Source organism: Chiloscyllium plagiosum, unplaced genomic scaffold (genome assembly GCF_037043375.1).
Source record: "Chiloscyllium plagiosum isolate Xiang-an unplaced genomic scaffold, Cpla_swu_hap1 HiC_scaffold_26, whole genome shotgun sequence".
NCBI lineage: Eukaryota > Metazoa > Chordata > Chondrichthyes > Orectolobiformes > Hemiscylliidae > Chiloscyllium > Chiloscyllium plagiosum.
In genome coordinates this window covers 21,161,353-21,177,379 of record NW_028270164.1, presented here as the reverse complement: position 1 = coordinate 21,177,379, position 16,027 = coordinate 21,161,353, and the positions used below count along the sequence as shown (strand labels likewise).

The 16,027-nt window shown below is 38.9% G+C and overlaps 1 protein-coding gene across 4 annotated transcripts in view; it reads left to right on the top strand.

The window, feature by feature from the left end:
- LOC122563161 (TRAF3-interacting JNK-activating modulator) overlaps positions 1 to 16,027 on the top strand; it is a 38,237-nt gene that overhangs the window by 18,857 nt on the left and 3,353 nt on the right. For 2 of the 4 annotated variants that reach the window (XR_015750912.1, XM_087973550.1), the window contains exons 7-14: positions 1,792 to 1,863; positions 5,152 to 5,292; positions 5,842 to 5,979; positions 8,133 to 8,277; positions 10,437 to 10,499; positions 12,466 to 12,525; positions 12,823 to 12,935; positions 14,676 to 14,789. Coding sequence is in view for 2 of the 4 variants with exons in the window: in XM_087973550.1 (XP_087829676.1) it covers positions 1,792 to 1,863; positions 5,152 to 5,292; positions 5,842 to 5,979; positions 8,133 to 8,277; positions 10,437 to 10,499; positions 12,466 to 12,525; positions 12,823 to 12,935; positions 14,676 to 14,789 (846 nt within the window). In the remaining 2 variants the exon portion in view is untranslated. Of the gene's footprint in view, positions 1 to 1,791; positions 1,864 to 5,151; positions 5,293 to 5,841; positions 5,980 to 8,132; positions 8,278 to 10,436; positions 10,500 to 12,465; positions 12,526 to 12,822; positions 12,936 to 14,675; positions 14,826 to 16,027 lie in introns of all 4 variants that reach the window. The other 2 variants (XR_015750911.1, XM_087973551.1) reach the window with 1 other exon arrangement.

Here is a 16,027-nt window from a genome sequence, read left to right as displayed (position 1 = left end):
TTGATCTCTCATGGAAGTGTGAAATATGTGGAGCAGAAGAGAAAATGATGTTGAAACTCAAATTCAGTATGATTATGCTAAAAAGCAGCCTTGATAGGCTGTGTGGCCTACTCCTACTCTCATTCTTTGTGTTCTTGTGGAGTTTGTGTAAGGCAGACAAACAACATGAGCTATATCATGAAGGATTCCACTCTGTGTCAAGGATACCTGACCAGGAGACTCTCACACTTATTGTCTCTCATAGAAATGTTGAAAGGATTTACAGTTTGACAATCAACACCTTCCTTGACCATCCAGTGCTGGGATGGAATTTGAATCCCGAACAGATTCTTATCAGAAAATAACTTGACTCTGGTTATATGATCGTCAGAGAGTCAGTGTAGACTTAATGGGCTGAGTGGCCTCTATCTACTCTGTAGGGATTCTATGATTTGGCCTCAGAGCCAAGGAGGCTACCCATTACAAGTAGGGCTCCACTCTGGAATTTTACCCTGTTAGTGAATTTTGAGAAGGTGTGTAGCTCAGGTTGAGGTTCTGGATGTAGGTTTGCTCGCTGAGCTGGAAAGTTCATTTTCAGATGTTTTGTCACCATACTAGGTAACATCTTCAGTGAGGTTCCGGATGAAGCACTGGTGGTGTAGCCGGCTTTCTGTTTATATGTTTGGGTTTCCTTGGGTTGGTGATGTCATTTCCTGTGGCGATGTTATTTCCTATGGTGATGTGATGTCCTGTTTTTTTCTCTCGAGGGTGGTAAATGGGATTCAAGTCAATGTGTTTGTTGATAGAGTTCCGGTTGGAATTCCATGCTTCTAGGAATCCTCGTGCGTGTCTCTGTTTGGCTTGTCCTAGGATGGATGTATTGTCCCTGTCGAAGTGGTTTCCTTCCTTATCCATATGTAAAGATACTAATGAGAGGGGGTCATGTCTTTTTGTGGCTAGTTGATATTCATCTATCCTGGTGCCTAGTTTTCTACCTGTTTGTCCAATGTAGGAAATGACACCACAGGAAATGACATCACCAAGCCAAGGAAACTCAAGCATATAAATAGAAAGCAGGCTATACTACCAGTGCTTCATCCAGAGGTTCACTCAAGATGTTGCTTAGTCTAGTGATGAAATGTCTGAAAATGAACCTTCCAGCTCAGCAAGCAAACCTACATCCAATTTCACCCTGTGTTAAATAAAAAATCTATTCAACTTCAATATCCTCTCAATGTTATTTTCTTTGGCAATGTTTGATATTGTTGCAATAATGGTGGATACTCTTTCAGTGCTCCAATTCAGTCTTGGAATATGGTGTGTTGACATGTCATGATAAAGGAGATATAAAATCACCGACTAGTTAGTGCTTTCTAATTTCTATCTTCCTGTATTCCCATACTTTTATTTTACATTCTCTCACACATTGTTTCATAACTGAGAAACCAGGCAGCTATATGGTGATTTAAGAAAGGTGAAATAAATACAAGTTCTGATAACTTAAAATGATCCAAGGCATCCTGAGGGTGGGTTAGGAATAGGGATGGGAGAGTAGTGAGGAACAGAAGGATTGAAAGTTGTTCACTCAAATTTAACTTGACCTCTTTAAAGCTTTTGCCATATTTGAGTTGGCTTCATGTCAGCTTCACAAATGCAGGAGTTAAAATGATATTGAAATGTTAATGACATTAGGAAACATGACCTGCTTAAAGATCAGGTGAATTTCCTAAGGATTAACTTGTTGTAGCCCAGCATCATTTAGACTCTTTTTTGTTGTTGACTATGGATTCAATTTTATTTCTGCCTTTTTAGGTGCAACTGGACGATGACTCAATGCGTTGCAAATTGCAGTCACTTGAAAATCAGTTGCACACCTGGACGCAGGTAACAGAAAAAAAAGTATATTTAAAGAAATAAATTCTTAACTGAGCTAATTCCTGCAAATCTTTGAGTTAAGAAATGTGTTTTATATATATATAGAAGGAAAAATGTTGGATAATGTTGGACATGTATAAGAGATGAATTAGGCCAAATTCACTGCATTGACAGAAGGAAACAGCTACTAAAGGTTTAAAACACCATGACTATATTTGCACTGAAATACATAAGATTGGAGAGACGTAATGAAGGTTTTCAAAATCATGAAATGGCTTGAGACCCTAAATTATGAAATATTATTTGCAGTGGTTGTGAATCAGAGCATGAACTTGGGATTAAATGATAAACGAGAAGAATGAAGGGGAGGTTAAATGAGAGGACTGTCAGAAAATGGAATGTACAAAGGAATGTGGCCTTAAGCTAAATGTTAAGAAGTGCAATTCCTGCCTAAATTAGTCGATGCTTTTACTCTTTTCTTGGTCTTTTTGGTATCTGGTGAATGGTAAAGTGGGGGACAAGATATAGTGAAGAAAACAAATAGGAGCCTTGCTCTGCAGAAATGGCCAGAGGGATCCGCTAGCACTTTATTTTCTTTATTTTTATTTGTTTGCATGCTCATTAGTCGAGCTCAGCAAAGTTAAGAACAAAAATGTTTCAGAACTGAAATGCTCAAAGAACCATACGGATGGGTTTACTTCAACACTGCAGGTAGTGAAGAAGACTAATAGCATGCTGGCCTTCATAACAAGAGGGATTGAGTATAGAAGCAAAGAGGTTCTTCTGCAGCTGTACAGGGCCCTGGTGAGACCACACCTGGAGTACTGTGTGTAGTTCTGGTCTCCAAATTTGAGGAAAGACATTCTGGCTATTGAGGGAGTGCAGCGTAGGTTCACGAGGTCAATTCCTGGAATGGCAGGATTACCTTACACTGAAAGACTGGAGCATCTGGGCTTGTATACCCTTGAGTTCAGAAGACTGAGAGGGGATCTGATTGAGACATATAAGATAATTAAAGGATTGGACACTCTGGAGGCAGGAAACATGTTTCCGCTGATGGGTGAGTGCCGAACCAGAGGACACAGCTTAAAAATACGGGGTAGACCATTTAGGACAGAGATGAGGAGAAACTTCTTCACCCAGAGAGTGGTGGCTGTGTGGAATGCTCTGCCACAGAGGGCAGTGGAGGCCCAGTCTCTAGATTCATTTAAGAAAGAGTTGGATAGAGCTCTCAAGGATTGTGGAATCAAGAGATAAGGCAGGAACAGGATACTGATTAAGGATGATCAACCATGATCATATTGAATGGTGGTGCTGGCTCGAAGGGCAAAATGGCCTACTCTTGCACCTGTTGTCTATTGTCTATTGTCTATAACACCATAGTGCGAGCTTTCCTGCTCCCTGCTTGGTGGGAACAGAGCCAATGTTATTTTCCCAGCCAACATTAATACTGGATGAGTCAGAAAACAGACTGAAATCTGCCTTGATAGATCAAATTTCTTTTTTTGTTTATTTTACAAGGTGGTCTTTCACTGAAACACAAACATGCATGCTGCAGATTTGGTTTTATTAATAAATCAGTAGTTTATTATGCAAAAAATGATTTTTAAAAATTAGTTACAAATTTGAAAGATTTCAAAACATACAGCAAACTATAATATTCTATCTATCCCAACTGCACCCAATGGTACTTAATCACTAGAGAGAATTCATTTTTCTATTGTGACTAAAGGGTTTAACTTAACTGTTTCTTTTAATTCCAAGTCTTGTGAATGTATTGGCCTCTTCCTTAAGTGTTCACACAAACGAGCTTAGAATTTCTCAGCTTTTGATAATCGCTTCAGGGTTCTAAACAAACACTTCTGATCTCGATCCTTTCAATTAAACTTCTTATATTGAGGTAACCTATTTCTAATAATTCCAAACTGTTTCTTCAGGAGAAACTATTGTTTACATATAATTTCTGTGAATTGACACCAAAAGACTTTCTAATCTATAGGTGTTTCTCCTAAGCAAGGAAAAATGGATCCTTCCAACTGAAAATAATCTAATGTTTTTCAATATTTACTCTGTTTGCCAGTAAAAACTCTCCAAATACTAACAAATTCTCAATAACACTCCAGGAACTATTTTCCATACTGTTTTCTTTTAAGTAATGACTCTAGAAAGCCTAATGACGTAATTATTGAATTCCTTCATATACACACACCAAAACCCACATGCTACTAGTTCACAATCTAAACTTTAAAATAAATGATATTCATATATTTTTTTAAAAATCACAAACCATATATCATGCCAGCAAGCAGTTAAAATAGTGTTCCCTTTCCCACTCGATTTGTTCCAATTCAAATGTTGCTCATTTTAATTCAGGTTGATGCAACCTCCACTGAACTCACTCAGATTCTTGTGGATGAATGGGCAGTCAGGTTTACATGGTAACAATAGGGGCTAAATGGCATTTTAACTTGGGTTTGAGTGGAGAAAGCATTGATGCTACCCTTTGGGTTCAAACAAGAACTCGTTTAGTAGGATTTATGACATGACCCTACCCCAGGTAAATGAAAGCCAAGGCTTCGAAAGACGAGGAATGGGCAAAGGTACATTTCCAGGCCCCATAACAAACATTGCAGCAATTCTGGTCTTTTCCCACCTTCCTTTCATGTGAGATCCAACCCTCACCCTGCCTCCTTCTGAAGAGCTGAGTTTTTCTCGGTTATTATTACTTTGCGTCTTCTTCTCACCCATTTCAAATTGCATTTAAATGTGTCCAGGAAGTTAAATGGTCCTGGACTGAAATTTCCACTATTCAATTAATTTTAAATTTGCCTCAGTCTTTGTTCATCTGAAATTTGCTTCAGTTTAAATTTCACCCCTGTGATTTTTAAATCTTTTTTTAATTCATTCTTTATTATAACTTGTTCCATTTAGTGCCAGAAATCTTAATGAAATTTTACTCGAGGGTATTTAGTCCATTGCAGCTTATAACAACTTATATGTGTTTTAATCAGACATAAGTTTCAATAATTATCCAAAAAAAACATTTTATGTGAAATGTTATTAAATATTTGAGTTCCAAAGGTGCAGGGAAATAAATGAGTAGCTCTTTAATCCATACAGATATCTCATTTTTCTTTGTGATCAAAGGGAACTGAATTCTCAAGTGCTGAGAGCGACAAATAAATGTGTAGATTTACATTTCTAGCAATAAACTACTGAAGTTATCTGGTCATTAATATTGACCAGATTCTATTATGTGAACAGCTGGGAAATAGTAGTATTTATTGTTTACTGTAGAACCACTCGCGAGACAGTTTGGAGGAAAGCATGGCTGAAATGCAGCAGCAAAAACTCAAGTATGAGCTCGTTGCTAAGGAATCACTCCAGAAAGCAATCAAAGAGAAAACAGCTGCTGAACAAACACTGGTCAACGTACAAGTAAGAGACACAAAGTTAAAGTCTGGAGTGACTGAGAACTCAGTTCCAGCTGCCAAGGCTGTGGAAATGATTGACATAAGAATTAAGAATAAATAGCGTGAAGCAAATAACAATTCAAGGAGATAGATTGATTTTTAAGAGTGCGAAGCAACAAAAACTTATATTTCTAAACCAGCCTCAACAGGTCGTAACACTGTTTAAGATTGGATTTGTGGTCTGAAGTAGTTTATTTTTCAAAGGATATCCTGTTCATGAGTGTTGAATAAGTTAGTTCATGTGCATGCTTAGTTCAATTACTTTTTTGTTTTTTTAATTTCAATTGTTTTAATTAAAGTAACATTCTCATTAAAAACCTGAAGGTTTACTTTATACAAATTAAAATGTTTGATTACACTTCCTACATCTTCAATTCAGCAAAGTGCCAGAGGAGAGAGAAACAAGTTCAACCTGTAGAGAAGACAGGCAGAACTTATCAATATTTAGCAAATCACATCATTTTCAAAATAATTGTTTTGTGAAGATATTAAATATTGCTTTATGTGTTTTCAGAGATCACTGAGTGTAGCAGAGAAGGAGTGTTCTCATTGGAAGGAGTCCTATAATAGAGCAAGGGCAGATTGTGCTGAACTGACAACCAGACACTCAGAAACCACAGATCAATTGCACATACTTCAGACAAAACTACAGGTAATTTAGAGTCAAAATGCATTTGTCTCATTACTTTTTAAAGTAAATAGGTTAAGTATACTTCGAGTGTTAACTTACATTTTCCAACAGAACAAAACTCAAAAGTTATGCACATAGTATACCATTGATTTATAAAGTGGCTAGTTTCTATATTCAGTTGCCGCAAATCCACAGCAGGTTTGTTTCCCAGGAGACATTGACAATTATTGGTAATACCTTCCAGTAAAAGTATACAATTCATAGTGAGGTTGAGGGAGGCCAGTATTACCACAATTCGCCTCAGCTGGTGAAATCACAGTGCTCATCTTTGAAGCACGTTAAGTACATCAAGCACACTAGATCTCATAATGAGTTTACAAAAAAAATCTCAGATTGCAGTAGAATTCCACTTGCTCTCTCCAGGTCATAGAGTCATAGAGATGTACAGCACGGAAACAGACCCTTCGGTCCAATCCGTCCATGCCAACCAGAAATCCCAACCTAATCTAGTCCCACCTGCCAGCAACCGACCCATATCCCTCCAAACCCTTCCTATTCATATACCCATCCAAATGCCTCTTGTAATTATACCAGCCTCCACCACTTCCTCTGACAGCTCATTCCATACATGTACCACCCTCTGCACAAAAAAGTTGCCCCTTAGGTCTCTTTTATATCTTTCCCCTCTCACCTTAAACCTATACCTTCTAGTTCTGGACTCCCCGACCCCAGGGAAAAGACGTTGCCTATTTACCCTATCCATGCCCCTCATAATTTTGTAAACCTCTATAAGGTCACCCCTCAGCCTCTGACGCTCCAGGGAAAACGGCCCCAGCCTGTTCAGTCTCTCCCTATAGCCCAAATTCTCCAACCCTGGCAACATCCTTGTAAATCTTTTCTGAACCCTTTCAGGTTTAGATACTGAGGAGTCTGGGACTTATATGATTAGGTAGACATTCAGTTCCTGTCATTCACTAAAACTCCTCAGGATGTACGTGAACTCTCCTACTGCAGATTGACTAATGATAGTTGGTGACCCGTGAAATAAGAGAAATAAATTCATTATCATTGTGTTTCAGATACATCCTCGCACATTTGGAAACATTTTCACTGCTTTTCTTGATGAATGTGCAACAATTTGACTGCCTTTTTCTTTACTGAACAGTTCAGTATCATATTACCAAGCACACTAGGCTGTTAAGTTAACAATGGAGTGGAAAATCAGAGTGTTTTCATTATCAGTTCCTACTCTCAACTAAAGGAACAGAGAATGGAACAAGTAAAGTCAATGTTGTCCCTGAAGAAACTGTTCATACCTACTGGCTGGTTACAGAAGGAGTAACATATAAATTTGCATATTGCAGAAAGAGTTTACTAAATGTTAGCTGCTTAAGGAGTAATTTATAAATACAGAGTTAGTGATCTATACATCATTAGTTTTGAGGTGGTATTTCATGATTTAGAGGTTACAGAAAAGGAATCTCATCTATTATTTGGTTTTAAAGTCAGCATTTTTCAGTTGATCAAGGGGGAGTATACTGGGTCTGGAAGGTGCTTTCTAAAGAGCTTTAGTGAGTTTCTCTAGTGTAACCTACAGATGGTACACACTGCCGTTGCTGCTCATCAGTAGTGGAGAGAGTGACTGCTTGTGGATGTGGTGCCAATTAAGCAGGCTGCATGATGTCAAGCTTCTTGAGTGTTGTTGGAACTGCATTCATCCAGGCAAATTGGAGTTTCCATCACACTCCAGACTTGTAGATAATGTTTAGGCTTATGGATTTAGAAGGTGAGTTACATATTGCAGGATTTCTAGCCTCTGACCTGCTCTTGCAACCATGTTAAGTATTTAGCTGGTACTATTCGATTTCTGATCAATGGTCACAACCAGGATATTGATGATATGTCCCAAGTACTGGCCAGTTGTAGAGAATGTTGCAAGTACATTGGTTTGTTGAAAGTTTTGAGAACAGATTGGCTTGTTTTCTTGTGTAAGAATGCAAAAAGCTGCCTTAGCAAAACAGAAGTAACTGCAAATTGAAGTCACTGAAGGACATACCCAATAGTTTATTTTGACAAATTATTTCATATGAAGAAAAGTATTGCCCCACCTTTCCTCGTGTGTGACTCATTGGTTCGCACTTCTTCGGTCACCCTTGTGCTTTTTCTCTTTTCAGAGAGTGGAAAGTGATGATGTGTTGCTCAGGAATTTACAAACAAAGTTGCACAATGTACAAAGCGAGACACAGAAACTCTTGGATAAAATTGATGCACTAAGAGAAGAAAATGAAGTCCAGCAAGAACAGCTTCTAAGAAGCAAAGGTATTGTTCCTACCTGGGCAAGGAGGGAGGGGAGTATATTTAACAGTATAACATTTTATGTGGTTTACAATCAAAAAGTCAGCATTAATATAACAGGGTGTTTTTAACTGATAAAGTCACTTATAATCAAATTGAAATCACTGACTTTAATAGGTACATTTGTTTTATAGCACTGAAAATATTTGTGGAAAAGTAATGATAATCTACTTAGCCTGATTCATTGTGATGTATTAACTTTTTAAGTTAACGTAATTTAAGTTCCTTGAATTTAGACCGAATTATTTAGTTTCGGAATTCTTGAACATCTAAGGATTGTCTCAGTCAAAGTCGATGCAGAAAGAAAGAATTTGAATCTTGGTAGCAAGATTAATTGACTGCCTAAAGCCACAATTGGTGGTGAGACAGGAAGGCAAAGCTCAGTTCAGGCAAGGGAGAGAAAGTGGTGGGTCCACCAAAATTCCAACTAATTAGATTCGCTTCCTGCTTCCAGACAGACCACCTCTGGGTCTGAAAAATTTTACCCAAAGCTCTACAAAGCAAGCCAACAGATTCTAACCACTAAAGTAGGCATTACTGATTGAATAGTAGACAGAGGCACACTTCAGTCTCATATTAAAGGCTAATGCAGCTCCAATCTTTATCATTCAAAATAACTTAAGAGAAATTTTTGAAAATGCAATTATTAAAAATAAATACCCAACCAGATGCCTTATAAATGTTGCAATTTGTACTAGCCTCCACAACTTCCTTTGGCAACTCATTTCATGCACACACGACCCGCTGCATGAAGAAATTGCCCCTTAGGTCTCTTTTAAATCTTTCCCCTCTCATCCTAAACCTATACCTGTTGGTTCTGGACTCCCCCATCCCAGGAAAAAGACCTTGTCTATTTACCATATCCATGCCCCTCGTGATTTTATAAACCTCTATAAGGTCACCCCTCAGCCTCCGACAATCCAGAGAAAACAGCCCCAGCCTTATTCCATAGAATGGACGAAAGTGGATACTGCAGATGCTGGAGTTTAGAGTAGTGCTGGAAAAGCACAGCAGGTCAGGCAGCATCCGAGGAGCAGGAAAATCAATGTTTTGGGCAAAAGCCCTTGTGATGAAGGGCTTTTGCCCGAAATATCAATTTTCCTGCTCTTCAGATGCTGCCTGACCTGCTGTGCTTTTCCAGCACTACTCTAATCTTGACATATTCCATAGAATCCCTACAGTGTGGAAACAGGCCCAACAAGTCCACACTGACCCTCCTAAGAGTAATCCATGCCCCTATCCTACTATCCTGTCTTTACCCCTGACCAATGCACCTAACCTACACATCCTTGAACACCAAGAGTAATTTAACATGGCCAACTCACCTAACCTGCATATTTTTGGCCTATTCAGCCTCTCCCTACAGCTCAACCCCTCTATCACTGGCAACATCCTTGTAAATCTTTTCTGAACAGTTTAAGTTTGTTCTGGATCTCAAAACTTATTAGGATGAGAGTCCACGTAAGGAACTGCAGTGACAACCTTCCAAAGATCACGAGGGTTATCCTTAAAAAAAGGGACCTGTATTGTACATAGTCAAAACTGGGGAGAAGATATAAATATGTCAACCATGTCATGTGGGAACTCTGTACAGAGGTAATTGTTTTGCCAGACTCGTCACCAAGGATGAGCAGTGACTGTTCAATGGTTTTCATGGAAGAGATATTTGCCTACTTTTTATACGCACCTTGACCAAATCTGGAAAGCAACAGGAATAGGGCCATAAGCAAAACATCACAGGAGTGAGTAGGAGCCCACAGACTTGGAGGGGGAGGGATACGATAACCTTTTCAAGCCTCAGAGGAAATCAATACTTAATCTCTCAGTGGAACCTATTAAATATGCATTTCCTTAGTAACAGGCAGTGACATGCTCAAGTGGAATTCATTATCTGAGTCCTTTATAAAGCAGACTTAGCAATGACTCTGCAGAACTGTCTGTCCTGGGCCATAGCCTATGTACGCCATGAGTAGAGGCTCTATTTTGGTGTTCAATGATAAATGTTGTTCCTTTCTAGTTGGGCTTCCTGAGTTAGTACAGTGATTTTGGAAAGGTTTGAAACCTCTGCCACATGCAGCTATTGTGTAAGTCGGGGACTAAATGTAGTTTGCTTCCTTTTCCAGCAAATTTACAAAATGCAGAAGAGCAGAAACAGATTATGGCATCTACAATCACTAGCCTACAGGGTAAGCATTTGACATTTTAAATTCATTTTTCATGGGATGTGAATGCTGCCGGCAAGACCAGCTTTAATTTTGTATTGTTAATTTCCTCTGATCAGATGGAACTATGGCAGAGCGGGCTTGAAGGGCTGACTGGTCTATCCTTCATCCTTGTTCAAATATTCACTGTGGTCAGTCTGGTTTCAGTGCACGCACATGCTACTTGGAAGTGAGTTCCAGGATTTGATACAGCCACAGTGAAGAATTGATGATATAGGTTCAGGTCAAGTAAGTTGGTGAATTGGAGAGAATATTTAGGTGGTGATAGTGTTCTCCTGCATTTGCTGAACTTGTCCTTCTATTTGGTAGAGGTTTCAAGTTTGACATCCTAGTGAATTATTGCCTGTTGATGTCATTATAGATTTATATTCCAAAGAAAATTTGTACCTACATCACGTGAATTGGAAACCATAGCCCATTTTATGCAGTAGTATTCATCTGCAAAGACAATATAGTTTCCTGTTTTGGTTGAGTTGTGTGACATGATTTATTCAATGAATTAATTGGATGTGAATGAGATGCAGCCTGTTCTGCTGTGCTTTGCATTACTTGCATCCCAGCTAAATTATTTCATTATATCAATTAACCAAATGGCCAACATAGTTCAACTCTTTGAGAACAATTCCAAGGTTGAATGTTATTGATTGAATCTATTATCAGCTGAGATAGTGTTCTATGAAAAGTAATAATTATCACAACATCTTTTTCCATGTGTAAATTAAAGAGAGTTTATTTTGTATTAAATTATGAATCAGAGAATTTTTTCAATGTCGCACTCACCTCAGAAGAAAGTTCCAACTGTAAAATCAGATGGGTCAATCAAGAAATTACCAAAATTCAACAGCTATAAGCTCAGGTTTTATATCCTGCCTTTAATTATCCAGATGATGACTGAGGAACATAGGAGCTTTTTCTCGACTTCCATGATGTAAGCTCCAGTAGATTTAACTCCAAGGTTTTAACTTCAAGGATTTTGTCAGATTCTTACCTTAACTCAGTAGAACATGCTAGAAATGTGAAAGTTTGGCAGCAGGAGGATATTGCCATGAGCCTAAAAGAATGATCAAGGTTATTGCTAAACTGGTAGGAGGGGGAGAGAGGGTGGTTGCCGGAGAGATCCAAAGCCACTGGGAATTAACAAAAGTTTCCTAGAACTGGATTTTCTGCCACTGAGTAATGCCTTCTGGAGTCTTGGGGAACAGCATTTTAAATTTTCTGCCACAGTGTGCACCTCCAATTTGCAGTTTGGTTCATTGTGGCAATAGAGGAGGCCAAGGATGGTCAGGTTGGAAAGGGATTGGGAAGAACAATTAAAATGGGCGGTGACTGGGAGGTCCGGTTGGCCCCTGTGGGCCAGGCTGAGATGTTCGGTGAACCATTCCCAAAGTTTATGTTTGGTCTACCCGACGTAGAGAAGACCACGTTGGGAGCACCTGATGCAGTAAACTAGGAAGAGAGGCAGGTAAACCTCGGTCCCCCATCCCCTGACTCCCTTCCGAGCCCCTCCCCTCCCTTCCACTCCTCCATGCCGCCAACCGGACTAATTTCTCCTATTGACCAACCAGGTTATGTCCTCTACCTGTCTTCATCTATCCTTACCTCACCACCCTGACCCCACCAACCTTTATCTGCAGCTCCCCTGACATCCACCCTCAGTCCTGAAGAAGGGTTATATCTGAAATGTTAACTTCTCCACCTCCTGATGCTGTCTGGCTTGCTGTGTTCTTCCAGCCTCCTGCCTGTCTACTTTGGATCCCAGCATCTGCAGTTTTGTGTCTCTAACAGTGTGCATCTCAGCCCAAGCTTTGTCATATCATCCAGCTCCATAACATCCCCTACATCTGATTTTGAATAGACATGAAATTCAACTGATGTGAGGCAATAACTGTGCACCTGAAAGTAATTCTATTCAATACTTTTCAAATTGCAGAGCTGTTGCAGAAGAAAACCATCCAGGCTACAGAACATGAGAAAGTGATGCAACAGAATGGTTAGTAAAGAGATCACAGTCACTCCAGATTAATTCAGCATTTAATGATCAAAGTCTAGCTTGGTTTTGATTTATTCTAGCTGAAAATGTGTTGCTGGAAAAGCGCAGCAGGTCAGGCAGCATCTAGGGAACAGGAGAATCGACGTTTCGGGCATAAGCCCTTCTTCAGGAATCGAAGAAACGTCGATTCTCCTGTTTCCTGGATGCTGCCTGACCTGCTGCGCTTTTCCAGCAACACATTTTCAGCTCTGATCTCCAGCATCTGCAGACCTCACTTTCTCCTTTGATTTATTCTAGACTTGCTAAGTGCCAGGAGCGAACACCAGCATCAGGCACTTCAACTGGAGGTCAACAAACTGAGCAACCAATTGGAAAAGCAGTCAGCCCTACTTCATGCCAAAGAGGAAGAGGTGAGAAACTGGTTATCTACTCAAGCAACCCCACTTTGAAAATTATATGCAACATATTATGTACAGCCTCATTTGTGTAAGAATAGAAACCAAAACCTATATAAAGTTTAATGTTGATTTATAACTATTCTTTGATAGAGTTTGTTTTTAAAAGGCTTTAATGCTGAGGTTCCGTTTTTTCAAAGGTTAATACTGGAATACTTGACTGAAATATTTTAGTTTATTCATACTTACAGCTGGAAACAAGTTACATTTTCTGAAATACTAATAGCACAGTTAGATTGCAGTGGGTGTTATGGTTTTAGATTAACATTCATGAATATTAAATACCTACCTAATACTGAAATAAAAGTCATATTTCACACCATAGGGTTCAGAAAGTTAGGTTGACTGATTATGAAATAACTGGGTTAAACTTTTACACCCCTTTAGATTTAGGCCTGGAGGTGGGAGTGTTGGAAGTATGATAGGGAAGGAGTCAGGAGGGAAGCCTGATGTCTAACCATCACAGAGGCATATTGTCAGTTGTAGGAGCCTGAGTCCACTCATTACCCAGCCAACTGAGTCACTCAACAGTCCAAACAGTGGCCTGGAACTTCTTCCCTAACAGCACTGCGTGTGTACACCTACACCAAATGGAATGCAACAGCTCATGAAGATGGCTCACCACCATCTTCTCAAGATCAATTAGAAATGGGTAATCAATGCTGACCCAACCAGTGAAGTCCATATCCCTGAATGAATAACTTATCAAATTCAACCCTTGCAGTCATTTTGCCACCGTGTGTTAGGACACAAGGAAAACCTGGGCAGCTTCCCAATGGTTTCTAGGACAGGGCCTCTATAATGGACACTACATGGCTCACAAAGGGCTCCTGGTGACAATGATTGCCTTGGCAGCAATAGTACAACCACTACTACTGCCCAGCTCCAATTGCCAAGCCCTTCTGCCTGTCTGGCTTCCTCCTCAAAATCTACCAGCACTTCCAGGTTGCTGTCATCCTGAAGATGTTAGCATCAGTCACTGTTAGCAGTAACACTGCAAGACTGCTGAGCTGCTACCCCTCAGATTGGGTCTGCAGTTCTGGGGGCTGTATGTTGCGTCCTTGATGGACAGCAACTTGTAATTGCCTGCTGCTGCCCCAGAGTGCTGCCACCTGCTGAATCAGGACTGCCTCCATGATTTCGTCCCCTGTGTAAATATCCTGTCAGAAACTGAAGTGCACATTCCATGGTTGTTGGTTTAATGTTCCTCTATGATGGCATGAAATGATATGGTCAGTCATTTACAGAGATTTCAGTTCAATTTCATGAGTTGTTATTGGAAAAACTAAGAGAATTCCAGAATAAATAAATAAATCATATTTGTACACAGGCATAGTTTTGCCTATTCTAGGTTGGCATTCTACTAAAATCTAAGTGAGGAAAAAGGCATTTTCAGTTTTCAGCTGAGGAGGGTCCATCCTGACTGGTAATAATGCTCTGGTGATTCCATTGTCATTACGGCCACATCACAGAAGATGTACAATGGATGAGCAATGCATACAATCCCTGTATGTAGGTTAAAATAGTACCAAGTCTTAACAATACTCATTATGGGAAGTGGAACTCTCTATTTGACTTATGGAGATTTATTTCACATTGAGGAACATTGATAAGGATTGTTGTCTCCTGATTCTGTTTCTGAGCCATTTTATTTTCCTCGTTTGTATAATCTATTCTTTCTCATCAATCCTGTAGTGCATTGAACTCCATTCTAAACTCACAATTATGCAAAATGAGCATCGTGCCTTTTTAAAAAACATGCAGCATCCTCAGACCAAGTCAAAAAGTTTTCAGAAGAAACCTACCCAGGTGAGGTTCTGAAATCATCTGCAGTCACAATGCAAGGTGAGAAATGGCCACTAAAACCAGAGTTTAACAGTTAGCAGGCAATAAATCACCAGGTTTTGTTTTAAGACCTGAAATAAAATACAGATGCTTCCTTTACATGAATTCACAAAACAACATTTGGTTTCAAATAATGTATTTTGACTTTTTTGTAATTATCATCAATAACCTTTTAATCTGATGTTAACCCATCAAAATGTTGTAGATATTTGGTAGTTCTCTTTTGAATTAATTTGACAACATATCTTAAAGACAAAGAACCAAAGACATTAAGTTGAGTATATTGTGTGGAAACAGGCCATTCAGCCCAACTAGTTTGCTGGTGTCTTTGCTCTACAGAAGCCTCCTCCCATTTCATCTACCGCAACGAAGCTATTTCAGCTATTCATTCTGTTCCATTTGTATTGGGTCAACAGCAGCTCTTTGCTAGAGTGATCTAAAACTAATTGTGCTGATACCTATCTTTTCAGACCCTGCAACGTCACTTTTTTCCTTAAAAAAAGGAACTGTTGTTAGATATTTGAACAGAAAGCTAGTAATGACAAAAAAGAGCAAACAAGCTACTTTTTTATAAACCAAACATTTGCAGTCTCTATGACAAATTTTGTAGCAAATTAGAGGAAACAAGCAGATGACACAAATGTTTGTACAAATACAATCAATGGCTAGTATCAGTATGAAACCATTCTTAATCATAGCCTATTTAATGCAATATGCATCAAGGCAAGAACAAAGCTAAATTTTTTTTACATTATAAATTAAACTAAGAGATGTACCAATGATCATGATGTTGAAGACATGATTATAATGTTAATTTCTTTCCTGTCTCCAAAGTCAAAAATTATTGCGTGTCATCATTGGAATAAATTCAATATAATTAAACTGATTCCATATTTACATTATTTTAGAAACCTGTTTGAATACTTCTTGAAATAAACAATAAAGCATAAAATATTACAGATGGGATTATCATCTCTGGTATTTAGAGTGCCATACTTGCTGCTATATTTTTGCATAAATTACACAATATGATAAGAAGTTGTCATGCAGTGTTGGGTTAAATAACGTAAGTGTGAATGGGTTATTGGACCCAATTCACAAGGTAGATAGAGTAAATAATCAAACAAAATTGAGGATAGCAAGTCAGCAGCTCATTTTACAATTCCAACAATCCACTTTGGTACTCCTTTTTGCTAGTCCAT